Genomic DNA, 27,500 nt, shown 5'->3' with positions numbered 1-27,500 from the left:
AAGATGAACAAAAGTCTGACGGGGTTGGAACGACATGAGGGAGAGTAATTACTGACAGAATCTTCATTTTTGGGTGAACTAACCCTTTAGTGTGTGTGTGTGTGTGTCTGACCGTGTGATTGGCTGACAGGATCAGGTGGACTCCGCCCCCCCGCTCCACATCTGCCTGTCCAGGTTCGTGCGCTGGCTGCAGGGCCTCCAGCAGGAGAGGGGCGTGGCCTATGAGACGGACAGCTCTGGCCCCGCCCCCTCTGGACACGCCTGCGCTTTCGTCACATGGTCAGGTGAGAATCACTCACTCACTCGTGTGTGTGTCTCGCGTAGGTTCTAGGGCTGTCAAAATTGCTCAAATGACGTTCGAATATTCCCTCTAAAAAAACACGAATATTCGAGCATCTGGTTGTGCATTTTGTCAATGACGCGCATTACGTCAATAACAGGACAAATTAATACAAAGAGACATAACTATTTGTATAGGTAGTTTATTTAAGTTTAAACATATTTGACAACGTATTACCTAATACACAAAGCACAAAAACAAGTAAATCAACTAATGGCCAAGACCGCAGACCTCACTCTCGCTCGCTCGCTCACTCGCAGGCACTCTCTCTCTCTCTCTCTCTCTCTCTCTCTCTCTCGCCCTCACGCTCATGCTGTGTTCACACCAAACGCGAATAGAGCGTCTGGCGCGAGTGATTTCAATGTTAAGTCAATGTAAAGACGCGTTTACGCGCGTCTGGAGGTCTTGCGGCGCGAATGAGGCGTCACGCTCTCCGTGCGTCAATTTTGCTTCAAACTTTTGCTTTTGTTGCGCGAATGGATTCAAAATGTTCAAGAGTCCAACTAGACGCGGTAGACGCGACGCTGCGAGCGAGCTGTGGTAAACATGGAACTTTTCCTTGACATGAAGTAAATAATCAAACCAGTGGAAGCCTGCAGTGCACGAAACTGCTGTATCTAAGCTACCTTATTCATGCAATATCTGTTCAGTCAGTACAGTAGCCTACACTTTAGTAATGTTTCTGTTTAACGTTAACACTTCTTCCTGTGACCTGTCCCCACTCGCACAGCAGACAGCCGCGCCTCTGCCACCGCGGCCGATTCTCCACATTCGAATGTTCATTTTCACCTCGAAATTCTGTTTTTTAAAACTATTCCAATATATTTGAATTTAGAATATTCGTTGACAGCCCTAGTAGGTTCATGTGTAACGTGTGTGTGTTGATGTAGAAGGTTCATGTGTAATGTGTAGTGTGTGTGTGTGTGTGTGTGTGTGTGTTGATGTAGACTGGGATTTGGGTGTGTGTTTGCTGTACGAGTGCAAGCGGAAGCAGCTGAGAGTTCCTGGAGCTCTGAAGAGCTGGATCGACCTGCGAGCCACATACAAGGTAACACACACACACACAGCTCTCCAGCACAGGCTACACATTGGTGTGTGTGTGACTCTGGTGTGTGTGTGACTCTGGTGTGTGTCAGCTGTTCTATAACAGGAAGCCCAAGGGTCTGAGAGGAGCTCTGCTGGACCTCGGCATCCAGTTCACCGGCCGAGAGCACTCAGGTACACACACACTATACAACACAATACACTCACTAAACACTGAACACACACACACATTACACAACACACACACTAAACACTGAACACACATACTAAACACTATACAATGAACACACACTACACACTTAATACTGAACACACACACACTCACTCTCTCACTCACACACTCTCTGATGTGTCAGGTCTGGTGGACGCAAGGAACACGGCTCTGCTGGCGTGGAGGATGGTGTGTGACGGCTGTTGTCTGACCGTCACCAAGACACTGCAGCGGGTGAGTGACTCCGCCCCCTGCATGACATCACAGACAGGTGACTCCACCCCCTGTGTGACATCACAGCCAATCAGGAGCAAGCGCTGACGTTTATTACAGTAGCATCTCTCTCTCTCTCTCTCTCTCTCTCTCTCTCTCTCTCTCTCTCCCCCCCCCCCTCTCTCTCTCTCCCCCCCCCCCTCTCTCTCTCTCCCCCCTCTCTCTCTCTCTCTCTCTCTCTCTCAGGCGCTGGTGAAGGCCAGACCTCAGCGGGGAAACATCCGTGCAGCGCCGAGTGTGTGTGACGCTCCGCGGACGAGTGTGTGTCGCTCTGCTCCGAGTGTGTGTGACAATCCTCAGACGAGTGTGTGTGACGCTCCGCAAACGAGTGTGTGTGTCGCTCCGCAGACGAGTGTGTGTGTCGCTCCGCAGACGAGTGTGTGTGTCGCTCCGCAGACGAGTGTGTGTGTCGCTCCGCAGACGAGTGTGTGTCGAGCGCTCGTGCCGCTGGTCACCGTCCTCTCCAGCACAAACACAGCGCTGGGGAAGACCAGCAACACTGCGCTGGCCGGGCTCTCCGACACGACCTACGACCCCGAGAGCCCAGACGCCTGCTGGAGCGACGGAGTCCTGCTGACCGAGGAGGGGGAGGAGCCTGCTGCTCTGGGGGCGGAGCCTGATGAGAACCACCCCATCAACACCACATCCGACCGGCTCAAACCCAGCATCTCCTGTGTGTCCACCAGTCTCTTTAAAACACCCGGACCGGTCCCGCACAAACACACACACTCACACACTCTCACACACACTGACCCGTACGGCCCACTCTCTCGCTTCTTAGGCCACGCCCCCTTCCGCGTCCACAGAGACACGCCCCCCAGCGCCCACAGAGCCCCGCCCCCCAGCAGGCTCCGCCCCCCTGGCCCCGCTGCTGCCAGTCTCCCTGGGAAGCGCACGGCTCCTCTGTGTGAGTGTGGCCGCAGGGCCCGGCGCCTGACGGTGGGGAACGGGGGCCCGAACCACGGGCGTGTGTTCTTCTGCTGCCCCGTCACACGCCAGCGCTGCGGCTTCTTCCAGTGGGAGAGCGGGCTGACCACGGCCAGGACACCGCACGCCTGTAGGACCACCGCACTCAGATGAGCACACCACCTCTTCATCACCCCGTCATGAGCGGCCAGGACACCACACACGCCTGCAGGACCAGCGACCTCAGATGATTGTAAATTGTGTATTGTAAATAAGCATTTATTTAAAAGGTGACTTGAAATAAAAATTGTTAACACTTTACATGATGGCGTTTATATAATAATGCATTAAAAACGTATTAATCATGCCTTGCAATGCACCTGCGTTGCATTATAAAACTGATAACCACAGTTATAATACATTATAATCTTATCTATTCATTGTTACAACTTAGAAAGAATAATGGGAAACGCTTTACAATAAGGTTCATTGTTAACATTAGTTAACAAACTAATAATGAACTGCACTTCTACCGTGTTTATTCATCTTAGTTAATATGCTAATTTCGACATTTACTAATACATTATTTAAATCAAAGGTTGTATTAGTGAACATTAGTTAATGCACTGTGGACGAACATGAACAAACAATGAACAGCTGGATTATTATTAACTAATATCAATAAATACTGTAACAAATGTATTGCTCATTGTTAGTTTAATACATAAATGAATGTTAACAAATGAACATTATTGTAAAGTGTTACCGAATAATGAATTAAAACATGATAAACAACCTATTTTACATATAACAAGGAATCTGCACATTCTAACGCATTTTAGTTGTTTATTACAAATTGCTTAATGCATTACAACATGTACATTACAAATGCCTTGTAAATACATAAAGGCTTTAAGTGTTGAGCAAAACTTTTTATTTATACACATTTCATTATTTAGTTTATGAAAGAGAGTTCGTGTGATGCATATTTATGGACCTTCTATTTTGAAACCGCGTCAAACGCGTTTCGTAATCAAATGTCCCTTTCGTGGCCCTGTATGACGCGTGCTCTGGACCGCTTGAAGCGCGACTGACACAAACACGCGTGCCCAGAGCGCGTTTACATCCTCAGAGTTTCTTCATCACTTTTTTAATCTCAGGGAGATTTGTTTGATAAAGCTAGTCATGTCTGACACGCGCAAGAGGACGAGGAAGCGCTTCGGCGGGCACGCGCACAAGAGACAGAGGGGCTCCCGTGAGCTGGAGGTGGGCGCGCAGGGGGTGCTCATCACCTGTAACATGAACGAGCGCAAGTGCACGAGCGAAGCCTTCAGCCTCCTCAACGAGTACGCGGACGCGCTCTACGGCCCTGAGCAGGTGAGCAGCATGTGTTTCTGTAGTGTGTAGTGCACTATAGAGATGTGTTACTGTAGTGTAGTGTACTATAGAGATGAGTTACTGTAGTGTAGTGCACTATAGAGATGAGTTACTGTAGTGTAGTTCACTGTAGAGATGTGTTACTGTAGTGTAGTGAACTATAGAGATGTGTTACTGTGTAGTGCACTATAGAGATGTGTTACTGTAGTATAGAGATGTGTTACTGTAGTGTAGTGCACTATAGAGATGTGTTACTGTAGTATAGTTCACTGTAGAGATGTGTTACTGTAGTGTAGTGAACTATAGAGATGTGTTACTGTGTAGTGCACTATAGAGATGTGTTACTGTAGTGTAGTGCACTATAGAGATGTGTTTCTGTAGTATAGAGATGTGTTACTGTAGTATAGTGCACTGTAGAGATGTGTTACTGTAGTGTTGTGAACTATAGAGATGTGTTACTGTGTAGTGCACTATAGAGATGTGTTACTGTAGTGTAGTGCACTATAGAGATGTGTTTCTGTAGTGTAGTGCACTATAGAGATGTGTTACTGTGTAGTGCACTATAGAGATGTGTTACTGTAGTATAGAGATGTGTTACTGTAGTATAGTGCACTATAGAGATGTGTTACTGTAGTATAGTTCACTGTAGAGATGTGTTACTGTAGTATAGTTCACTGTAGAGATGTGTTACTGTAGTGTAGTGAACTATAGAGATGTGTTACTGTGTAGTGCACTATAGAGATGTGTTACTGTAGTGTAGTGCACTATAGAGATGTGTTTCTGTAGTGTAGTGCACTATAGAGATGTGTTACTGTGTAGTGCACTATAGAGATGTGTTACTGTAGTGTAGTGCACTATAGAGATGTGTTACTGTAGTATAGAGATGTGTTACTGTAGTATAGTGCACTATAGAGATGTGTTACTGTAGTATAGTTCACTGTAGAGATGTGTTACTGTAGTATAGTTCACTGTAGAGATGTGTTACTGTAGTATAGAGATGTGTTACTGTAGTATAGTGCACTATAGAGATGTGTTACTGTAGTATAGAGATGTGTTACTGTAGTATAGTGCACTATAGAGATGTGTTACTGTAGTATAGAGATGTGTTACTGTAGTATAGTGCACTATAGAGATGTGTTACTGTAGTATAGTGCACTATAGAGATGTGTTACTGTAGTATAGTGCACTATAGAGATGTGTTACTGTAGTATAGAGATGTGTTACTGTAGTATAGTGCACTATAGAGATGTGTTACTGTAGTATAGAGATGTGTTACTGTAGTATCGTGCACTATAGAGATGTGTTACTGTAGTATAGTGCACTATAGAGATGTGTTACTGTAGTATAGTGCACTATAGAGATGTGTTACTGTAGTATAGAGATGTGTTACTGTAGTATAGTGCACTATAGAGATGTGTTACTGTAGTATAGAGATGTGTTACTGTAGTATAGTGCACTATAGAGATGTGTTACTGTAGTATAGTGCACTATAGAGATGTGTTACTGTAGTATAGAGATGTGTTACTGTAGTATAGTGCACTATAGAGATGTGTTACTGTAGTATAGTGCACTATAGAGATGTGTTACTGTAGTATAGTGCACTATAGAGATGTGTTACTGTAGTATAGAGATGTGTTACTGTAGTATAGAGATGTGTTACTGTAGTATAGTGCACTATAGAGATGTCTTACTGTAGTATGGTGCACTATAGAGATGTGTTACTGTACTATAGAGATGTGTTACTGTAGTATAGAGATGTGTTACTGTAGTATAGTGCACTATAGAGATGTGTTACTGTAGTATAGAGATGTTACTGTAGTATAGTGCACTATAGAGATGTGTTACTGTAGTATAGAGATGTGTTACTGTAGTATAGTGCACTATAGAGATGTGTTACTGTAGTATAGAGATGTGTTACTGTAGTATAGAGATGTGTTACTGTAGTATAGTGCACTATAGAGATGTGTTACTGTAGTATAGAGATGTCTTACTGTAGTATAGTGCACTATAGAGATGTGTTACTGTAGTATAGTGCACTATAGAGATGTGTTACTGTAGTATAGAGATGTCTTACTGTAGTATAGTGCACTATAGAGATGTGTTACTGTAGTATAGTGCACTATAGAGATGTGTTACTGTAGTATAGAGATGTCTTACTGTAGTATAGTGCACTATAGAGATGTGTTACTGTAGTATAGTGCACTATAGAGATGTGTTACTGTAGTATAGAGATGTCTTACTGTAGTATAGTGCACTATAGAGATGTGTTACTGTAGTATAGTGCACTATAGAGATGTGTTACTGTAGTATAGTGCACTATAGAGATGTGTTACTGTAGTATAGAGATGTCTTACTGTAGTATGGTGCACTATAGAGATGTGTTACTGTACTATAGAGATGTGTTACTGTAGTATAGAGATGTGTTACTGTAGTATAGTGCACTATAGAGATGTGTTACTGTAGTATAGAGATGTGTTACTGTAGTATAGAGATGTGTTACTGTAGTGTAGTGCACTATAGAGATGTGTTACTGTAGTGCACTATAGAGATTATAGTGTGTGTGTTCAGCCCACAGACTGCCTCAGTGAGGATGAGGAGGATGATGAAGACGCTGAGGCTGCGCTGAAGAAGGAAGTGTCTCAGATTCAGTCGTCGATGAAGAAGCGTCAGCAGAGGTTCAGTGCGCTCGACAGCGGAGCCAATAACGTCGTGTTCATTCGCACGCATGGAGTCGGTGAGAGAGTCAGGTCAGAGCGTCACATGAGCTGCAGCTGAACAGGTGATAACACTCTCTCTCTCTCTCTCTCTCTCTCTCTCTCTCTCTCTCTCTCTCTCTCTCTCTCTCTCCCTCTCTCTCTCTCTCCCTCTCTGTTTCTCTCTCCCTCTCTGTTTCTCTCTCCCCCTCTCTGTCTCTGACACCCCCCTCCCCCCCAGACCCAGAGGAGCTGGTTCATCACATCCTGTCGGACCTGCACCAGACGAAGAAGAGGAAGTCTCGTGTGATCCTGCGCATGCTGCCGGTCAGCGGCACGTGTCGGGCGTTCCCGGAGGACATGGAGAAGTTTCTGAGCGAGTATCTGGAGCGCTGGTTCAAGGCGCCGCTGAGGGCCACGTACCAGATCTGCTTCAAAGCCCGAAACAGCAGCCACAGCAAGAGGGACGACGTCATCAAAGCCGTCGCTGGTACGTCATCATCATCATCATCATCATCATCATGACTCACTCAGAGATACTTCACTTCTTTCATTACTGGATGAAGAGTCTCTTGAATGAATGATTCAGTTTTCTTTGGTTTAAGAGCACTGTTTGTTCTGTCTCTTGTAAGATGAATGTGTGTGTTGCGATGGCTTTCAGGTTTGGTGGATAAGATGAACCCGCTGCATAAGGTGGACCTGAGCAACCCTGAGCTGAGCATCATCATAGAGATCATCAAGAGCGTCTGCTGCGTCAGCGTCGTCACCGACTACATGCTCTTCCGCAAGTACAACCTGCAGGAAGTGGCGAAGGAGCCCACCAATCAGAGCGCAGGCCCGCAGGAAGCAGCGAAGGAGCCCACCAATCAGAGCGCAGGCCCGCAGGAAGCAGCCAATCAGACGCAGGAGCACGAGTGTGGAGAGACAGCAGAGGGCGGTGACGTTTCCACCGGCAACGGGAGCAAGGAGGCGGAGCCTGAGTGAATTAGCTGTGCAGACGCGGCGTTTTAAAACCATTTTTACATCATTTGCGTTTGTGTCCTGGCTTTTGTTTTTTAAGCAGCGTTTCAGTGTCAGCAGGATTTCACACTAATACTTTGGTTTTACTGTTTGTATGGTACTCTTGTGTTATTTTTCGAACACGTTTTCCTCTGGAAATACGAGGTGTGGAAATGAAATAAAGAACTTAAGTCACATGTGTTTTACCAGTAATAATGTCTGTTTTTAATTTTTGAGCCAATTTACATCTCAGGTGAGAGTGTCTGTGGAATATGAAATAATGTGTAACATTACTTTTAGAACATTACATTACATTACAATTATAATGGATAACATTACTTCACAACGTTTCATTATATAAAAGTAAATTGTTTTTGAGAGGGCACTCAAAATCGTGACATTTTCTATGTATGGAAGCTTACTAACGCCAGGAAGTAAAATATAAAAAAGGGAACTGACTGAGTCTATCGCACAATTCAGGGGAAAAAAGTCTGAATCACGAGATCCAGAATCAAAATTCTGAGGGAAAAAAGTCTGCATTGCGAGATGTAGAATCGGGATTCTGAGGAAAAAATCCTGAATCGTGAGATATAGAATCGAAATTCTGAGGAAAAGTCTGAATCATAAAATATAAATTTGGGATTCTGAGGAAAAAAGTGAATCGTTAGATATAGAATCGGAATTCTGGGGGGAAAAGCCTTAATTGTGAAATATAGAATTGGAATTCTGAGTAAAAAAGCCTGAATTGTGAAATATAGAATCGGAATTCTGAGGAAAAGCCTTAATTGTGAAATATAAAATTGGGATTCTGAGGAAAAAAGCCTGAATTGTGAAATATAGAATCGGAATTCTGAGGAAAAAAGCCTGAATTGTGAAATATAGAATTGGAATTCTGGGGGGAAAAGCCTGAATTGTGAAATATAGAATCGGAATTCTGAGGAAAAGTCTGAATTGTGAAATATAGAATTGGAATTCTGAGGAAAAGTCTGAATTGTGAAATAAAGAATCGGACTTCTGGGGGGAAAAGCCTTAATTGTGAAATATAGAATTGGGATTCTGAGGAAAAAAGCCTGAATTGTGAAATATAGAATCGGAATTCTGAGGAAAAGTCTGAATTGTGAAATAAAGAATCGGACTTCTGGGGGGAAAGCCTTAATTGTGAAATATAAAATTGGGATTCTGAGGAAAAAAGCCTGAATTGTGAAATATAGAATCGGAATTCTGAGGAAAAGCCTTAATTGTGAAATATAAAATTGGGATTCTGAGGAAAAAAGCCTGAATTGTGAAATATAGAATCGGAATTCTGAGGAAAAAAGCCTGAATTGTGAAATATAGAATTGGAATTCTGGGGGGAAAAGCCTGAATTGTGAAATATAGAATCGGAATTCTGAGGAAAAGTCTGAATTGTGAAATATAGAATTGGAATTCTGAGGAAAAGTCTGAATTGTGAAATAAAGAATCGGACTTCTGGGGGGAAAAGCCTTAATTGTGAAATATAGAATTGGGATTCTGAGGAAAAAAGCCTGAATTGTGAAATAAAGAATCGGAATTCTGAGGAAAAGTCTGAATTGTGAAATAAAGAATCGGACTTCTGGGGGGAAAGCCTTAATTGTGAAATATAAAATTGGGATTCTGAGTAAAAAAGCCTGAATTGTGAAATATAGAATCGGAATTCTGAGGAAAAGCCTTAATTGTGAAATATAAAATTGGGATTCTGAGGAAAAAAGCCTGAATTGTGAAATATAGAATCGGAATTCTGAGGAAAAAAGCCTGAATTGTGAAATATAGAATTGGAATTCTGGGGGGAAAAGCCTGAATTGTGAAATATAGAATCGGAATTCTGAGGAAAAGTCTGAATTGTGAAATATAGAATTGGAATTCTGAGGAAAAAAGCCTGAATTGTGAAATATAGAATCGGAATTCTGAGGAAAAGTCTGAATTGTGAAATATAGAATCGGAATTCTGAGGAAAAGTCTGAATTGTGAAATATAGAATTGGAATTCTGAGGAAAAGTCTGAATTGTGAAATAAAGAATCGGACTTCTGGGGGGAAAAGCCTTAATTGTGAAATATAGAATTGGGATTCTGAGGAAAAAAGCCTGAATTGTGAAATAAAGAATCGGAATTCTGAGGAAAAGTCTGAATTGTGAAATAAAGAATCGGACTTCTGGGGGGAAAGCCTTAATTGTGAAATATAAAATTGGGATTCTGAGTAAAAAAGCCTGAATTGTGAAATATAGAATCGGAATTCTGAGGAAAAGCCTTAATTGTGAAATATAAAATTGGGATTCTGAGGAAAAAAGCCTGAATTGTGAAATATAGAATCGGAATTCTGAGGAAAAAAGCCTGAATTGTGAAATATAGAATTGGAATTCTGGGGGGAAAAGCCTGAATTGTGAAATATAGAATCGGAATTCTGAGGAAAAGTCTGAATTGTGAAATATAGAATTGGAATTCTGAGGAAAAAAGCCTGAATTGTGAAATATAGAATCGGAATTCTGAGGAAAAGTCTGAATTGTGAAATAAAGAATCGGACTTCTGGGGGGAAAGCCTTAATTGTGAAATATAAAATTGGAATTCTGAGGAAAAGTCTGAATTGTGAAATAAAGAATCGGACTTCTGGGGGGAAAAGCCTTAATTGTGAAATATAGAATTGGGATTCTGAGGAAAAAAGCCTGAATTGTGAAATATAGAATCGGAATTCTGAGGAAAAGTCTGAATTGTGAAATAAAGAATCGGACTTCTGGGGGGAAAGCCTTAATTGTGAAATATAAAATTGGGATTCTGAGGAAAAAAGCCTGAATTGTGAAATATAGAATCGGAATTCTGAGGAAAAATGTCTGAATCGTGAGATGTAGAATCGAAATTCTGAGGAAAAGTCTTAGTCGTAAGATATTGAATCAGGATTCTGAGAAAAAAAGTGAATCGTGAGATATAAAATCGGAATTCTGAGGAAATAGAATCATACAGATTCAAAACATTTTCTGAGAAAAAAAGCAAGCTTCCGTAGTTTCCCCCTCATTATTAATAACAGATCTTCAGAAATGCTCCTGCATTGTTCCATATTTCTTGAATCGGGACTGAATGGTTCAGTGTTGAGCCGCAGAACTGAAGTGGGTTGGCTCAGAATGCCAGTAATGTGTGTGTTATCCATGTGGTGTGTGTGGAAGTCTTGAGGTGTCGTGTTAAAGGTCACGACGATGTGAAACAATAGTGATTAGCCGTGTCGCTCCCTGGAGACAAGGATTAGCATTCACTGCCTGACCTTTGCAGCTCGCGGGAGACAGAGGTCACAGCAGGTGAGACGCCGCAGACCAGTCTCTCACACACACACACACACACACACACTAATATCAACTATGTTTCATCAGGGTTAAATAACACCTGCAGGAGCATTTACATGTATACGGATGGAAGTCATTTTGTTTAGCTGAATTAAGTTGTCTTCAATGTTTCTTTATTTTAACCTGAGTGTGTGTATGTGTGTGTGTGTGTGTGTGTGTCAGCTGAGGTCGGGCTCCTACAGTGTGTCAGATGGCATGTGGCGTGACCTTTAACATCCTCCTCCTTCAGATGGACAGATTTCCAGAAGATCCATCTGTGATTCTGAAGTTTAACCAGAGACTCAGACCAGATCTTGGTGCATTGTGGGAATAAACTACAGCAAGAGTTAACCACTGCAGAACATATATTCTTATTATCTGTGAATTGTAAATACTATTTTTGAAAAGGTATGAACCCAGATAACAGGGAACGTTCTCTCAAAGTTATGAACACATTCTTTCAGTGACATTAAATAAAAGTTCAAGGTTATCTGGGCTTTAATAATGTTCACAAAAGGTTCACAAAAAAAAAAGTTTTATACATTGCTCAAAATATTTATTTTCTTTTATTATTAAATTCATCTAACATTTTTTTTTTTTTTTTTCAGAACGTTCAGAGAACATTCAAAAGTAGTGTTCCATAATGTTTGAAGAATGATGGAATGGAATCTTTCCTTGACCAAGAAAAAAAAAAAAAAAAAAAAAAACGTTTTTAAACAAACTGACATTTTTAACGTTCAGAGAACATTCGTTAGAATGTTAACCAACCTAACGTTAGATTTCATAACGTTTTTGTTTGTTAGCTGTGAACAGGTATTTCTTAATGATATTCTCTAATAATTGTGACAATAGTATTAAATACGCTAAATAGGCTAAAGTAAAATAGCAGTATAGCAAATAGACTAGTTCTAAGAATAGGCAATAAACGGATAAAACTAAATAGCAGTAGCACCTAGTACAACATAAACGCAATTAAAACTTACTCAAACAAATGTAATAAAAGGAAATAAACGAAGGAAGCAGCATAATAATATTTTGAGAGTGAGAAATATGAAAGAGTGAGTGAGAGGCAGTGATGATGAAGTTGATTGACGTGCTCGTGCTCGTGCTGACAGCTCCAGACTCACAGCCTGCGCGCGACTCGAACTCCTGTCAGGTAAAAACATCACCACTTTATCACTTTAAACTTCGTAAACATTTACTGTCAATATTTGAATCGGATATTTTCATTATTCAATGGGGGGAAGCGTTATTTGATTCTCTGTCTTCCGTCGAGTAAACTTTAATTAACCGCGCGCGCGACTCGTCTGAGACGTTCATTCAGACCGACAACATGAAGGAAAACGATCAAATGTTGCATTTAGAATATTAAATCTGTAATGCTTTGTAATAGTCGTGAATATTTCTGATATTACTCATATCATCTTCAACTAAACAATTTTTATAATAAAAAATGTTTTTTTTTTTTTAAAAACTGGATTTCTGACAGGAATAATTTTTAAAATGAAAAAAACGATATTGTGTATTTTGTGTATTACATTTAGATTTATACTGACAGTGCAAATAAATATTATGATGAACAAAATCAGAAATCCGAATTAACCAATATTATTAACAAAATAAAATTAAACTGGGCACTTAATCTAATAAAAAAATATATGAATAATAACAAACAAAAATAAAGAACAATAACACAAGTGCAAAAGGGGTTAAACAGTAATATAGACAAATAATATAAAACCAAATAAAACAAAACAAAACACTGGACAGTAATAAAAGACATCAAATAAAAAAATAAATGATGGGGAGTAGCCTAACAAACAATGACAAAATTTATTGTTCTGAAATCTGATTTTTGTATGTTCCTGTGTGGATACTGAGTGTTTTAGCAATGATAATTTAATCTATGATATTTAATACATTTTTATATTTTTTATTATATTTGCTATGATCTTCTCTCGCTCCTCAGGAGACTAGGATGACAGGAAATTGAAAATTGTTAAAAATTCTGTAAAATTTATTTTTTAAAACTTTTTTCACTTCAGCAATAATTTGCCAAGTGTCTTTTAAAATGAGATCAAAATTCAGTCTGTCGCTCTAAAGCGTTCATGATTTACCACAGTTTAAATTGGAAATTAAATTTTCAGGTCTATGCTCAAAAAGTGAATAAATGGATTATAAATACAGCGCAAATATAATTTAGTACCATAAAATCCTCTAAAAATACAAAATATTAAATAAAAAACATTAGCAAACTAAAATATAGTACATTAATTTCATTGAAATAAAAAAATAATAATTTTTGACTGACGTGATGATCATAATAATGATAATACATAATATGTATAATTTTTTTTTTATTATATTTGATCTTCTGATTATATTATGATTAATATTAGGATTAATATATATATTATGATTTTCTCCCGCTCCTCAGGAGTCTCTGATGACATCATGAGTTACCGCAGTGACGCGCCTCGGCCTCCAGTGCCGGGAGAGGAGGGCTGTGAGGGCGGGTGCTTCTCCAGCAAGACTGCGTCTGATTGGTCGGAGTCTCCGGCGCTCACACCGCGCCGCTCTGATCTGGGTCTGGGGTTCGAGCCGGACGGCAGCGCTCCACCGGACGGCCCGTACGAGCCCTGGGCCGAGACGCTCCTCACGCTGCTGGACGACCGCGACGGCACCGCGCTGTTCCTGCTCTTCCTGCGGACGCTGGGCTGCGCGGCGCTGCTCGAGTTCTGGTTCGCCTGCTGCGGGTTCCAGAAGGTTCCCGAGTGCGCGACGGGCCGGCGCCTCAAACTGGCCAGAGCCATGTACCGCTGCTACCTGTGCGAGCGCAGCGGTGGCGTCGTGTCCCGCAAGATCCCGGCCGAGACCAGAGGCGCCGTGCGAGACGCCATCCAGCGGCTGCAGCTCGACTCAAGCCTGTTTGCGCAGGCGCATGCGCAGGTGCAGGCCGTGCTGCAGGATAGCCTGTTCCCGCTGTTTCTCAGGTCAGACGTGTATCTGAAACACACTCAGACTGTCCAAACACCAGGAAACCTCAAGACAACACTGCAAGGATGGCAGACCATGCCCTCGGAGGGGGTGGAGCCTGAGAAAGAGACACTCCCTCCCCACAATCCAGCCAATCAGAAGCATCTAGACGACTGGCAGTGCAGGTGAGATGCAGGTGAGATGCAGTGAGATGCAGGTGAGATGCAGGTGAGATGCAGGTGAGATGCAGTGAGTGCAGGTGAGATGACGTGAGTGCAGGTGAGATGCAGTGAGTGCAGGTCAGATGCAGTGAGATGCAGGTGAGATGAAGTGAGATGCAGTGAGATGCAGGTGAGATGCAGGTGAGATGCAAGTGAGATGCAGGTGAGATGAAGTGAGATGCAGTGAGATGCAGGTGAGATGCAGGTGAGATGCAAGTGAGATGCAGGTGAGATGAAGTGAGATGCAGTGAGATGCAGGTGAGATGCAGGTGAGATGCAAGTGAGATGCAGGTGAGATGAAGTGAGTGCAGGTGAGATGCAGTGAGATGCAGTGAGTGCAATAAGATGACGTGAGTGCAGGTGAGATACAGTGAGAACAGGTGAGATGCAGTGATATACAGGTGAGATACAGTGAGATGCAGTGAGTACAGGTGAGATGCAGTGAGTGCAGGTGAGATACAGGTGAAATACAGTGAGTACAGGTGAGATACAGGTGAGATACAGTGAGTACAGGTGAGATACAGTGAGATGCAGTGAGTACAGGTGAGATGCAGTGAGATACAGGTGAGATGCAGTGAGTGCAGGTGAGATACAGGTGAGATGCAGTGAGATACAGTGAGTACAGGTGAGATACAGTGAGATGCAGTGAGTACAGGTGAGATGCAGTGAGATACAGGTGAGATGCAGTGAGATGCAGTGAGATACAGGTGAGATGCAGTGAGATACAGTGAGATGCAGTGAGATACAGGTGAGATGCAGTGAGATGCAGTGAGATGCAGTGAGATACAGGTGAGATGCAGTGAGATGCAGTGAGATACAGGTGAGATGCAGTGAGATACAGTGAGATGCAGTGAGATACAGGTGAGATGCAGTGAGATACAGTGAGATGCAGTGAGATACAGGTGAGATGCAGTGAGATGCAGTGAGATGCAGTGATATACAGGTGAGATACAGTGAGATGCAGTGAGTACAGGTGAGATGCAGTGAGTGCAGGTGAGATACAGGTGAAATACAGTGAGTACAGGTGAGATACAGTGAGATGCAGTGAGTACAGGTGAGATGCAGTGAGTGCAGGTGAGATACAGGTGAAATACAGTGAGTACAGGTGAGATACAGTGAGATGCAGTGAGTACAGGTGAGATGCAGTGAGTGCAGGTGAGATACAGGTGAAATACAGTGAGTACAGGTGAGATACAGTGAGATGCAGTGAGTACAGGTGAGATGCAGTGAGTACAGGTGAGATACAGTGAGATGCAGTGAGTGCAGGTGAGATACAGGTGAAATACAGTGAGTACAGGTGAGATGCAGTGAGTGCAGGTGAGATACAGGTGAAATACAGTGAGTACAGGTGAGATACAGTGAGATGCAGGTGAGATGCAGTGAGATACAGTGAGTACAGGTGAGATGCAGTGAGATACAGGTGAGATGCAGTGAGTGCAGGTGAGATACAGGTGAGATACAGGTGAGATGCAGTGAGATACAGTGAGTACAGGTGAGATGCAGTGAGTGCAGGTGAGATACAGGTGAAATACAGTGAGTACAGGTGAGATACAGTGAGTACAGGTGAGATACAGTGAGATGCAGTGAGTACAGGTGAGATGCAGTGAGATACAGGTGAGATGCAGTGAGTGCAGGTGAGATACAGGTGAGATACAGGTGAGATGCAGTGAGATACAGTGAGTACAGGTGAGATACAGTGAGATGCAGTGAGTACAGGTGAGATGCAGTGAGATACAGGTGAGATGCAGTGAGATGCAGTGAGATACAGGTGAGATGCAGTGAGATACAGTGAGATGCAGTGAGATACAGGTGAGATGCAGTGAGATGCAGTGAGATACAGGTGAGATGCAGTGAGATGCAGTGAGATACAGGTGAGATGCAGTGAGATACAGTGAGATGCAGTGAGATACAGGTGAGATGCAGTGAGATACAGTGAGATGCAGTGAGATACAGGTGAGATGCAGTGAGATGCAGTGATATACAGGTGAGATACAGTGAGATGCAGTGAGTACAGGTGAGATGCAGTGAGTGCAGGTGAGATACAGGTGAAATACAGTGAGTACAGGTGAGATACAGTGAGATGCAGTGAGTACAGGTGAGATGCAGTGAGTGCAGGTGAGATACAGGTGAAATACAGTGAGTACAGGTGAGATACAGTGAGATGCAGTGAGTACAGGTGAGATGCAGTGAGTGCAGGTGAGATACAGGTGAAATACAGTGAGTACAGGTGAGATACAGTGAGATGCAGTGAGTACAGGTGAGATGCAGTGAGTACAGGTGAGATACAGTGAGATGCAGTGATATACAGGTGAGATACAGTGAGATGCAGTGAGTACAGGTGAGATGCAGTGAGTGCAGGTGAGATACAGGTGAAATACAGTGAGTACAGGTGAGATACAGTGAGATGCAGTGAGTACAGGTGAGATGCAGTGAGTGCAGGTGAGATACAGGTGAAATACAGTGAGTACAGGTGAGATACAGGTGAGATACAGTGAGTACAGGTGAGATACAGTGAGATGCAGTGAGTACAGGTGAGATACAGGTGAGATACAGTGAGTACAGGTGAGATACAGTGAGATGCAGTGAGTGCAGGTGAGATGCAGTGAGTGCAGGTGAGATACAATGAGTACAGGTGAGATACAGTGAGTACAGGTGAGATACAGGTGAGATACAGTGAGTACAGGTGAGATACAGTGAGTACAGGTGAGATACAGTGAGATGCAGTGAGTACAGGTGAGATGCTGTGAGATACAGGTGAGATGCAGTGAGATGCAGTGAGATACAGGTGAGATGCAGTGAGATACAGGTGAGATGCAGTGAGATACAGTGAGATACAGTGAGATACAGGTGAGATGCAGTGAGATACAGGTGAGATGCAGTGAGATACAGTGAGATACAGGTGAGATGCAGTGAGATACAGGTGAGATGCAGTGAGTGCAGGTGAGATACAGTGAGTACAGGTGAGATACAGTGAGTACAGGTGAGATACAGTGAGATGCAGTGAGTACAGGTGAGATGCTGTGAGATACAGGTGAGATGCAGTGAGATGCAGTGAGATACAGGTGAGATGCAGTGAGATACAGGTGAGATGCAGTGAGATACAGTGAGATACAGTGAGATACAGGTGAGATGCAGTGAGATACAGGTGAGATGCAGTGAGATACAGTGAGATACAGGTGAGATGCAGTGAGATACAGTGAGATACAGTGAGATACAGGTGAGATGCAGTGAGATACAGGTGAGATGCAGTGAGATACAGTGAGATACAGGTGAGATGCAGTGAGATACAGGTGAGATGCAGTGAGATACAGTGAGATACAGTGAGATACAGGTGAGATGCAGTGATATACAGGTGAGATGCAGTGAGATGCAGTGAGATACAGGTGAGATGCAGTGAGATACAGTGAGATACAGTGAGATACAGGTAAGATGCAGTGAGATACAGGTGAGATGCAGTGAGATACAGTGAGATACAGGTGAGATGCAGTGAGATACAGGTGAGATGCAGTGAGTGCAGGTGAGATGCAGTGAGATACAGGTGAGATGCAGTGAGACGAGCTCCATGCAGTCGTCATGTTCACTGACATGTGTTCCCTCTGCAGACAGGAGCATCATGTTTGTCATCGACACCACAGAACACGAGACAGAGCCCAGAGACACACACACCTGCCACACACACCAGTGAGTCAAGTCAATCTGTCAATATAAACGATTCATAAATAAACAACATGTTTGTATTTTAGGAATGGGATTGTGTTCATTATATTAACAGACTTGTGTGATATGTGCTCGTTTTCCTGTGTAACAGGTGAAGATGACGCCACACACCTTCGCAGCTGAACTGATGAGACGTTTGCAGGAGCTGCAGACACACACTCGAAACACTCGAGTGCCGAGACACGGAGTGAGTTACCGCCACACAGTGTTTACAGTTTACAGAACATGTTTAATTCAGTCAGGAAAGTCCGGTTATCGTCACACTGGACATGGAAGGGCACTTTGAGCACATTGCATTGTGTGATACAGTATCTATGTGATGTGCATTAAACCAAACGCAGGCACAGTGTCGAACACAGCCTGTGTGAGTAATCGCATCACTTCCTGTTCTGACAGGAAGGAGAAACAGATTCCAGTGGCTCCTCATTGACGGCGGCAGACAGTGACGTTGAGCGGTCAGTGTTTCAGTGTTCACTGCAGAGTCTGTCATTACTCCTGATTCACGTTCACCTCACTAACCTGCTGGTGTCTTACAGGTGTGTTACAGTGGTGTATTATTACAGTGGAGACGAGATCCCGTACAGGACGTGTGTGCGGTGTGACGCTCCCGTGACCCTGGGCCGCTTTAAGTCCCTGCTGACGCGCACAGGCCCGTTCAGGTGAGACACGCTCATTCACATCGGCATATCAGTTACTGGCGAAACCATCACAAAACTCACGGTTCAGATCATTTACGGTTAAAATATATATATAATAGAATAAAAAAATAGTAATAAATAACAAAATTACAAAGTCTAACAGTAGTAGGCTATTTAGGTACAGAAATTTGTTCACTGTAGAAATTAAATAAAGTTTCATCTTTGTTACAGCTGTTTTTTGTTGTTTTATTAACATTATTGACACAGATAACAGTAGGAATATTAGGCTGCTGTCACTTTAAGATCAAATGCATGGACCAAGAAAATCTGATTTTCGCCTCCTCTTCTGCGTTTAAAATTGTTTAAATGTGTAAATTGCCAAGACAAAACTCATCCAAATGATAAACTTTCAATCTATGATGGTTAAATTTAGCAGTGCATGCCGAACCGTGGGGTAAGCTGACCCATACGATCACCTGCAATCCGTTCCAGTATCAGTGTTTCCTCCTTCACCTGTCTCTCATTCACACAGGTTTTTCTTCAAGAGAGCGAGCGCGGAGTTCGAGTGCGGTGCGGTTTACGAGGAGATCCTCCAGGATGAAGCCGTTCTGCCCACGTTTGAGAGGAAGATCATGGCCATGGTGGAGAGAAGCACTGACTCAAGCCTTCATATCATCTGAACACAAGCATTCCCCTGTACAACTCTACTCATGCTAGTTAAATATGAGGATCAGTCAATAAACTGTCATTCACTGGAGACTCTGTTTGAGTGGTTTTTAATCATAGTTTCTTCAGGCTACTATAGCATTATTCTGTTTAGAAAAAATAAAGGGAAAGAACCCACATGGTATTTTAGTCAACATCTTTTTGTTTGGTATTTTTACTAGAGTGGATATCCTTGTTTTTTGTGTCAGTGTCAATTAACGCTCTTAAACTATTGAAACATATTGCAGCTAATATTAAACACGCTCAGACATTTGCTATTTTTAAATCCTAATGGAGAAAATATGGTAACACTAACTAACATGAACTAACAATGAACAATACATTTGTTACAGTATTTATTCATCTTTGTTAATGTTAGTTAATAAAAATACAGCTGTTCATTGTTTGTTCATGTTAGTTCACAGTGCATTAACTAATGTTAACAAGATTTTAATAAAGTATTAGTAAACGTTGAAATTAATATATTACTAAGAGTAATAAACGCTGAAGAAGTATTGTTCATTCTTACTTTTATGTTACCTGTACACCTGTGTTACTGAACATACTTTTGTTAGGTTAGCTTTTGTTTTACTTGACTTTTCTGTTGTATGTCTTGTTTTAATTATTTTTATTTTTATTTAATGTACGGTAATATATATTTTAATTTAAGATTTTTTACTTTTTTTAATTGTATTTCCCCCGTGAAGCGCGCTGTTGTGTTGTTGTAGTGCTGGAGACGTCCGGCGGGTGTCAGTGTTCATGACAGGCACCGGAATCAGCCGCAGAAGTAGAAGAAGAAGAAGAAGTAGTGTTCTGCAGAGTTCGGCTGTGTTGTTGTGTTTGTTTCCCACTGACAGACAGACAGACAGCGATGATGGACCCGCTGGACGCGGTTCTGGATGAGGTGGCTCTGGAGGGTTTGGACGGGATCAGCATTCAGACGCTCTGGTTGAGGCTTCGCACCCGTCAGCCCGAGTTCGGCTTGAGTCTGGATCCGCTCACTCAGCAGTTCATCTGGAGCTGCTTGATCCGGAGCGAGGAGGTCCGCTTCTACCTTTTGCCGGAGAGCCGGAGAACCGTCACCATACACGACCGGTACCAGCCTTTACCATCTTTACCACCTTTACCACACTCTTACTGCAGTGACACTGTTTAACACGACCGGTACCAGCCTTTACCATCTTTACCACCTTTACCACACTCTTACTGCAGTAACACTGTCTCACACGACCGGTACCAGCCTTTACCATCTTTACCATCTTTACCACACTCTTACTGCAGTAACACTGTCTCACACGACCGGTACCAGCCTTTACCATCTTTACCACACTCTTACTGCAGTAACACTTCTCTTTGAACTTCTTATAATAGTGAGTCCAGTGTTGATTTATTAGTCAGAGGTGTATTTATCCCTGATTAGATGTGTTATTTATCACTTTAGGCCTGTTAGAGCACAGAGATGTGCTCTCTGTAATAGTTAAGTTGAATAATCATAATCAGTGTAGTAACCACACCACGATAGCAGTGTGTGTAAGCGTGTGTGTGTGTGTGTGTGTGTGTGTGTGTGTGTGTGTGTGGCAGGTTTGTGGAGGTGGACCGGAACACAGGCATCCACGAGATGCGCCAGGCCGATGCGCAGGACGCGTACCCGGTGTGTGTGCTGACGGATGACCCGAGCGGCCTGCAGGGCTCCTGTGTGTTCTTCAGCGAGCGGCTCGACGTGTGTGAGCAGATCCGCACGCCGCTGACGCTGGAGGAGGTGCAGACGCGGTGAGGACACACACACACACACACACACACACTCCTGAGCCGTCTCTCTGCTTCCTCAGGTGGGGCGAGCGGCACACACACACACACACGCTCCTGACCCGTCTCTCTGCTTCCTCAGGTGGGGCGAGCGACACACACACACACACACGCTCCTGACCCGTCTCTCTGCTTCCTCAGGTGGGGCGAGCGACACACACACACACACACACTGACCCGTCTCTCTGCTTCCTCAGGTGGGGCGAGCGACACACACACACACACACACACTGACCCGTCTCTCTGCTTCCTCAGGTGGGGCGAGCGGCACACACACACACACACACTCCTGACCCGTCTCTCTGCTTCCTCAGGTGGGGCGAGCGGCTGGTGATGGTGGCGTCTGCTGAGCTCCGCTACCGTGCGCTGATCGGGCCCGAGGGAAACCCGGAGCTCAAGCTGCCGGATCTGTGCTACTGTATCCTGGAGAGACTGGGAAGAGCGCGCTGGCAGGGGGAGCTGCAGAGAGACCTGCACACACGCATCTTCAGGTGCTCACACACACACACACACTCTCACACACACACACACACACTCTCACTCACGCTGGCAGGGGGAGCTGCAGAGAGACCTGCACACACGCATCTTCAGGTGCTCACACACACACACACACACACACACACACACACACTAGGGCTGTCACTTTTTATTCCATATTCGAATATGCATTCGAACATGACGTGAAATATCCGTAATCAAACTATAAATAAACTATCCGGTTAAAGTGCCATGTATAGCGCAATTTTTACAGTCTATGATTAAACCGTTTGTTTTTTATTTTATTGTTTGCCATCTCATCCAGTAGCAGGCGCTCTAAACGTACAGTAGCGTAGGCCCGTGACCACATCAAGCGAATAATAGCCAATAGTAGCCAGCCTGTTTTGGAAATGGAAGATAACGCACAGAACGGCCAGCCTGAGCGGACAACTCTACCCCAACTCATCTAAACAGTAGTGTCTGGAAATATTCTGGGTTCTACGCCGTAGATGGTAAAGTACCGTATTTCCCGGATTATATATCACAATTAATTCATACTGACTGACATGACCCAAGAGAAAACATTACCGTCTACAGCCGCGAGAGTACAGATGCTGCTCCTGTAGCCTAGCCCTGAAAACATTACTGAAAACAACTGAAAAACTGTTAACTGAAACAACATTAACCTAAAGACAACTGAGAAAGACTGAACACAAACAAAATTCCCCAAAAAGAAAAAAAAGTTTTTGGTGCTGATGCGGTGGTGACGCGTTCATGTAACATGTAAGGGTGTCTCTGCCAATAAACCATCTAAAAGCTGTCACAAAGAACCGGCAAAAGTAATGATTATGAATATGTCAAATATAGCAAGGAGACATTTTAATTGTTTAATAAACAAGTGTTTTCTGTGTCAGTGTCGGCTGCAAAGATGAAGTTGACCATACTGACTCCTGATAATCGCCGTAGTGAAGGCGCCAGAGAGAAATACACATTTCATACAGATTACATAAGCAGAGAGCAGAGCAGTCTTTTTTCTTTCGTTTTGAATTGTTCTGTTTAAACGTAGACATTTCAAGCTTTCTATATATGTCTCAGGTCTGTGAGGCGAGTAGGCCAACGTATATGCTGAGTTTCGGTTCATTTATGAGATGAGCTCCAGTTCACGCGCCGGCGCCTCCGTGTCGGGATTATCTATTGTCTACTGTATTTATGTCTTATTATCGTAGATATTCAAATACATTGCTTGATATTTGATACCCGTTCGAATTAGATTTTTCTCAAAAGTGACGGCCCTAACACAAACACACACACACACACTCGCGCTGGCAGGGGGAGCTGCAGAGAGACCTGCACACACGCATCTTCAGGTGATCACACACACACACACACACACACACACACACACACACACACACACACTGTTCCTCAGATCTACTGCACTAGTGTTGTGTTCTGAACACAGCTGATGTGATGATGATGTGATGATGATGTAATGATGATGACGTAATGATGATGTGATGATGATGTAATGATGATGTGCTGTGATTGGTCAGGATGGACGCAGGGAAGATGCACTATCTGAGGAGGACTCTGGACAGGAACGGGCTGATCACACTTCAGTCACACGTCGCTCGCCTGCCGTCAGGAGCTCAACAATACTCCCTGCTGCTGCTGCTCCGACGCTTCCACGTGGACCGGTACACACACGCACGCACACACACTCACACACACTCACACACACTCCCTGCTGCTGCTGCTCCGACGCTTCCACGTGGACCGGTACACACACGCACGCACACACACACTCCCTGCTGCTGCTGCTCCGACGCTTCCACGTGGACCGGTACACTCACACACACACACACACACACTCACACACACACACACACACACACACACACACACACACACACACTCCCTGCTGCTGCTGCTCCGACGCTTCCACGTGGACCGGTACACACACACACACACACTCACACTCACACACACACACACTCACACACACACACACGCTCACACACACACACACTCACACTCACACACACACGCTCACACACACGCTCACACACACGCTCACACACACGCTCACACACACTCACACTCACACTCACACACACACACGCACACTCACACACACTCACACACACTCCCTGCTGCTGCTGCTCCGACGCTTCCACGTGGACCGGTACACACTCTCACACACACACACTCACACTCACACACACTCCCTGCTGCTGCTGCTCCGACACTTCCACGTGGACCGGTACACACACACACACACACACTCACACTCACACACACACACACACGCTCACACACACGCTCACACACACGCTCACACACACGCTCACTCACACACACACACGCTGTCACACAAGCTGTCACACAAGCTCACACACACACACACTCACACTCACACACACAGTCACACACACACGCTCACACACACGCTCACACACACGCTCACACTCACACTCACACTCACACACACACACGCTCACACACGCTGTCACACACGCTCACACACACTCACACTCACTCACTCACTCACTAATGACTAATGTAATGTATAAACCCGTGTGTGTGTCAGGAGGAGTAAGTATGATATCCTGATGGAGTCCACGTCCAACATCCTCTCCGATCTCCCGGATAAGACCGGCGTGATGATGAAGATCCGAGAGCAGCTGGTGAGGAAGACGATCTGATCGCCTCATGCGAGTGTGTGCTTCTGTCGTAACGCTTGTGTGTTGTGTTGTGTAGCGTGTGTGCGAGCGCACCTTCAAGCGTGCGTATCAGTACATGACCGCCGCTAAGATGGTGACCCTGGTGAAGATCCCTCTGAAGGAGCTCGACCCCACCGGAGGCCCCTTCAAAACCCTGCGAGGTCAGAGGTCACGCCGGCCACCACATGGCGTCACGTGAGCCGGGCGCCGCTGACTGCTCTCTCTGTGCTGTGATTGGCTGTTAGGCACTGAGGTGTTCGTGCGCTGTCTGAAGCTGCTGAAGCCATACGGGCAGAAGGAGGCGGAGGAGGAAGAGGACGACGAGAACAACGATGAAGAGGGCGAAGCGTCCGTCAAGAGGAACGTCCTCGCCGAGCCTCGCTTCATCGAGCGCGACGTGCTCACTCAAGCCTACGACCTCGGTCAGACACGTCACATGACTCTAATCACGCCAATGGCTAACTGTAACTATGATCATATATGTGATAGCTATAACGGTAACGATAACAATATATGGAGCGATTATTAAAACTCAGGGCTCCAGACTGCGATTGTTCCGACCAATAGATCCAGTGAGAAACATTCAGATTCTTTATAAACCGCAGATATCAGATCAAACCATGTGCCATGAATGAACAAGTTACATAAGTCCACAAATCAGCAATATCCACCATGGATTTACTGTAGTAACACTCACTGTAACTGTGGCAGAGATATCAAACGCTTACGAGTACCACACATCTTTTCCAGCATTTTAAACCTATAATATCATATTTAAATGTTATTTTTAATGTGATGACCAAAACATTTTTTCTTCATCCTTCAAAGATTGTCCCCATTTATAAAACTAAAAGTTTCAAGATGTAGGAAAACTTGCACTTATTTAAAAATAATAAAAATATAAAATTACCATTGTGACCAGTAGGTGGCAGCAGAGGACGCTTATTGGCTTTTTTTTTACTCCCTATTATCTATTTTTCACTTGTTTTGCTTTTGAATTAATATTACGACATTATTAATGATAATAATTAAAGTTACTTTAATCTACACTGGAGCCCTGTGAACCTAAAATAAAACTGCGCATTGTAATTTCTGTACGTTAAGTCGATTTATTGTCAAAGCATTTGTCAGTAATACAGTTATTGTGCGGCAAAATGTGAAGAATTGCATTGAATTCAAGCTGGTTTTAGGTGTGCCCCTACATTTTCTGCTTGTGCTTCTAAAATTTTCAGTCAGGGGCCACAATTAGTTAAAAACAGTTAATCTGGGGCCCTGAAACTCTGTGGTTCTCATGACTGATCTCTGTGCTGTGATTGGCTGCTGCAGTGGTGTCGACCGGGACCAGAGGAATCTCTCAGTCTGTCCTGAGAGCGAGACTCAACGTCGGAAAACTAGAGGGACGGATGATCTGTCGACTACTGGAGCGAATCAACATGATCAAGGTAATGACACCAAGGTGACCTTTGACCCCAGCACAAGCATGACAGGGTCAGGGGTCGTCGTCTCACGTGTGTGTCTCTCAGGGCTTCATGGAGGACGAGGGGCGGCAGAGAACCACCAAATACATCAGCAAACTCTTCGTGGAGCAGAGCAAACTCAGCCTGCAGTTCACCAAAGAGCGGCAGCGTAGCCAACACCTGCGCGTCACACACCTGACCCAACCCGAGCCGGAGCCGGAACCCGAGCCGGAGCCGGATCCGCCCGCAGGCGTCTCTGAGGAGAACGAGGGAGCGAAAGACACGCGGCAGAAGCTCAAACAGACCAAACTCAGCTTCAGCAAAAAGGCCACGCCCCTCAAAAGTGAGTGGCCAATCACGACACACGTGCGCTTACTAGAGGTCTGCACAGGCTTTAAACTGAAGCCCGAACCCGAGATCATTTAACCCCACCCAAACTGACCCGACCTTTACGGTTATATTTTAAGCCCGAACCCGAGGTCCGTTTCTCACAGTAAACAGTTTTCTTTTGTGTGCAATATGCTGTGTTTTAAGACACAGCTAGCACACGCCCTTTATAGCCTGTATAGTTTTTCTTTCTTACAGACCCGAATTATTCATTCATTAAACGTTAACCCGAACCCGACCCGAAACCCGTGAGTTTTCCGTCGGGTTTGAGTCGGGTTGCAGACCTCTAGCGCATACTGATATGAGTTTGGTTTTCACGCTTGTTTGTGTTCAGAGAAGCCCTCGGCGCGAGTGGGCGGGGCTAAAGCCTCTCAGAAGGCTGTGGTTGGTCAGAACGCAGAGGATGCTGACCACACCCCCAGCACGAGCGCCAGCCAATCACAACACGTAGAGGAACCGGTGCCGGTGATCGTGGAGGTGCTGACGGAGGTCAGTGTGGGTTCAGGAGAACAACGATGTTAAAGGGATAGTTCACCCAAAAATGAAAATTCTGTCGATATGATAATGATAACTGTAACGATAACTATAACGATAGTTACGTTAACGATAATGACAACTAAAGATAACTATAACGATAGTTACGTTAACGACAATGACAACTAAAGATAACTATAACGATAGTTACGTTAACGACAATGACAACTAAAGATAACTATAACGATAGTTACGTTAACGACAATGACAACTAAAGATAACTATAACGATAGTTACGTTAACGACAATGACAACTAAAGATAACTATAACGATAGTTACGTTAACGATAATGACAACTAAAGATAACTATAACGATAGTTACGTTAACGACAATGACAACTAAAGATAACTATAACGATAGTTACGTTAACGACAATGACAACTAAAGATAACTATAACGATAGTTACGTTAACGACAATGACAACTAAAGATAACTATAACGATAGTTACGTTAACGACAATGACAACTAAAGATAACTATAACGATAGTTACGTTAACGACAATGACAACTAAAGATAACTATAACGATAGTTACGTTAACGACAATGACAACTAAAGATAACTATAACGATAGTTACGTTAACGACAATGACAACTAAAGATAACTATAACGATAGTTACGTTAACGATAATGACAACTAAAGATAACTATAACGATAGTTACGTTAACGACAATGACAACTAAAGATAA

At 43.8% G+C, this 27,500-nt stretch overlaps 4 protein-coding genes across 4 annotated transcripts in view; all 4 read left to right on the top strand.

Annotated features, from left to right (window-relative positions):
- The window catches only part of eri2 (ERI1 exoribonuclease family member 2), a 6,782-nt gene extending 3,668 nt beyond the window's left edge, over positions 1-3,114 (top strand). Inside the window, exons 5-9 of the mRNA XM_079864299.1 lie at positions 131-284; positions 1,288-1,388; positions 1,477-1,558; positions 1,741-1,829; positions 2,055-3,114. Of these exons, the coding sequence (XP_079720425.1) occupies positions 131-284; positions 1,288-1,388; positions 1,477-1,558; positions 1,741-1,829; positions 2,055-2,948 (1,320 nt within the window). The 3' untranslated portion in view covers positions 2,949-3,114. The remainder of the gene's footprint in view (positions 1-130; positions 285-1,287; positions 1,389-1,476; positions 1,559-1,740; positions 1,830-2,054) is intronic.
- Positions 3,115-3,830: 716 nt separating this feature from the next.
- On the top strand, positions 3,831-8,054 carry thumpd1 (THUMP domain containing 1). Its single transcript, XM_079864594.1, has 4 exons — positions 3,831-4,151; positions 6,720-6,885; positions 7,086-7,334; positions 7,506-8,054. Exons 1-4 carry the CDS (start codon positions 3,960-3,962, stop codon positions 7,826-7,828), a joined length of 930 nt encoding a protein of 309 aa, XP_079720720.1. The 5' UTR covers positions 3,831-3,959; the 3' UTR covers positions 7,829-8,054.
- Positions 8,055-12,192: 4,138 nt separating this feature from the next.
- LOC307149211 (uncharacterized protein) lies at positions 12,193-19,468 on the top strand. Its single transcript, XM_079855386.1, has 7 exons — positions 12,193-12,321; positions 13,603-14,326; positions 17,965-18,043; positions 18,171-18,266; positions 18,476-18,534; positions 18,616-18,738; positions 19,250-19,468. Exons 2-7 carry the CDS (start codon positions 13,620-13,622, stop codon positions 19,395-19,397), a joined length of 1,212 nt encoding a protein of 403 aa, XP_079711512.1. The 5' UTR covers positions 12,193-12,321; positions 13,603-13,619; the 3' UTR covers positions 19,398-19,468.
- Positions 19,469-20,192: 724 nt separating this feature from the next.
- gtf3c1 (general transcription factor IIIC subunit 1) overlaps positions 20,193-27,500 on the top strand; it is a 32,876-nt gene continuing 25,568 nt past the window's right edge. The window contains exons 1-10 of the mRNA XM_079864258.1: positions 20,193-20,517; positions 21,004-21,192; positions 21,543-21,719; positions 23,259-23,402; positions 24,296-24,392; positions 24,466-24,589; positions 24,674-24,850; positions 25,755-25,870; positions 25,952-26,228; positions 26,607-26,761. Of these exons, the coding sequence (XP_079720384.1) occupies positions 20,294-20,517; positions 21,004-21,192; positions 21,543-21,719; positions 23,259-23,402; positions 24,296-24,392; positions 24,466-24,589; positions 24,674-24,850; positions 25,755-25,870; positions 25,952-26,228; positions 26,607-26,761 (1,680 nt within the window). The 5' untranslated portion in view covers positions 20,193-20,293. The remainder of the gene's footprint in view (positions 20,518-21,003; positions 21,193-21,542; positions 21,720-23,258; positions 23,403-24,295; positions 24,393-24,465; positions 24,590-24,673; positions 24,851-25,754; positions 25,871-25,951; positions 26,229-26,606; positions 26,762-27,500) is intronic.

This window comes from Squalius cephalus (assembly GCF_949319135.1).
Source record: "Squalius cephalus genome assembly, chromosome: 2".
Taxonomy (NCBI): Eukaryota; Metazoa; Chordata; class Actinopteri; order Cypriniformes; family Leuciscidae; genus Squalius; species Squalius cephalus.
The sequence above is the reverse complement of the archived record's forward strand: the minus strand, read 5'-3'. Positions and strand labels throughout refer to the sequence as shown.

Excerpts from the sequence above, each read along its gene's own strand:
- thumpd1 (XM_079864594.1), top strand. The coding sequence starts at position 3,960 with ATGTCTGACACGCGCAAGAGGACGAGGAAGCGCTTCGGCGGGCACGCG. Across the intron at positions 6,886-7,085 it reads CATTCGCACGCATGGAGTCG|ACCCAGAGGAGCTGGTTCAT; the intron begins GTGAGAGAGTCA and ends CCTCCCCCCCAG. Across the intron at positions 7,335-7,505 it reads CGTCATCAAAGCCGTCGCTG|GTTTGGTGGATAAGATGAAC; the intron begins GTACGTCATCAT and ends GATGGCTTTCAG.
- LOC307149211 (XM_079855386.1), top strand. The coding sequence starts at position 13,620 with ATGAGTTACCGCAGTGACGCGCCTCGGCCTCCAGTGCCGGGAGAGGAG. Across the intron at positions 14,327-17,964 it reads CTAGACGACTGGCAGTGCAG|ACAGGAGCATCATGTTTGTC; the intron begins GTGAGATGCAGG and ends TTCCCTCTGCAG. Across the intron at positions 18,044-18,170 it reads CACACCTGCCACACACACCA|GTGAAGATGACGCCACACAC; the intron begins GTGAGTCAAGTC and ends CCTGTGTAACAG.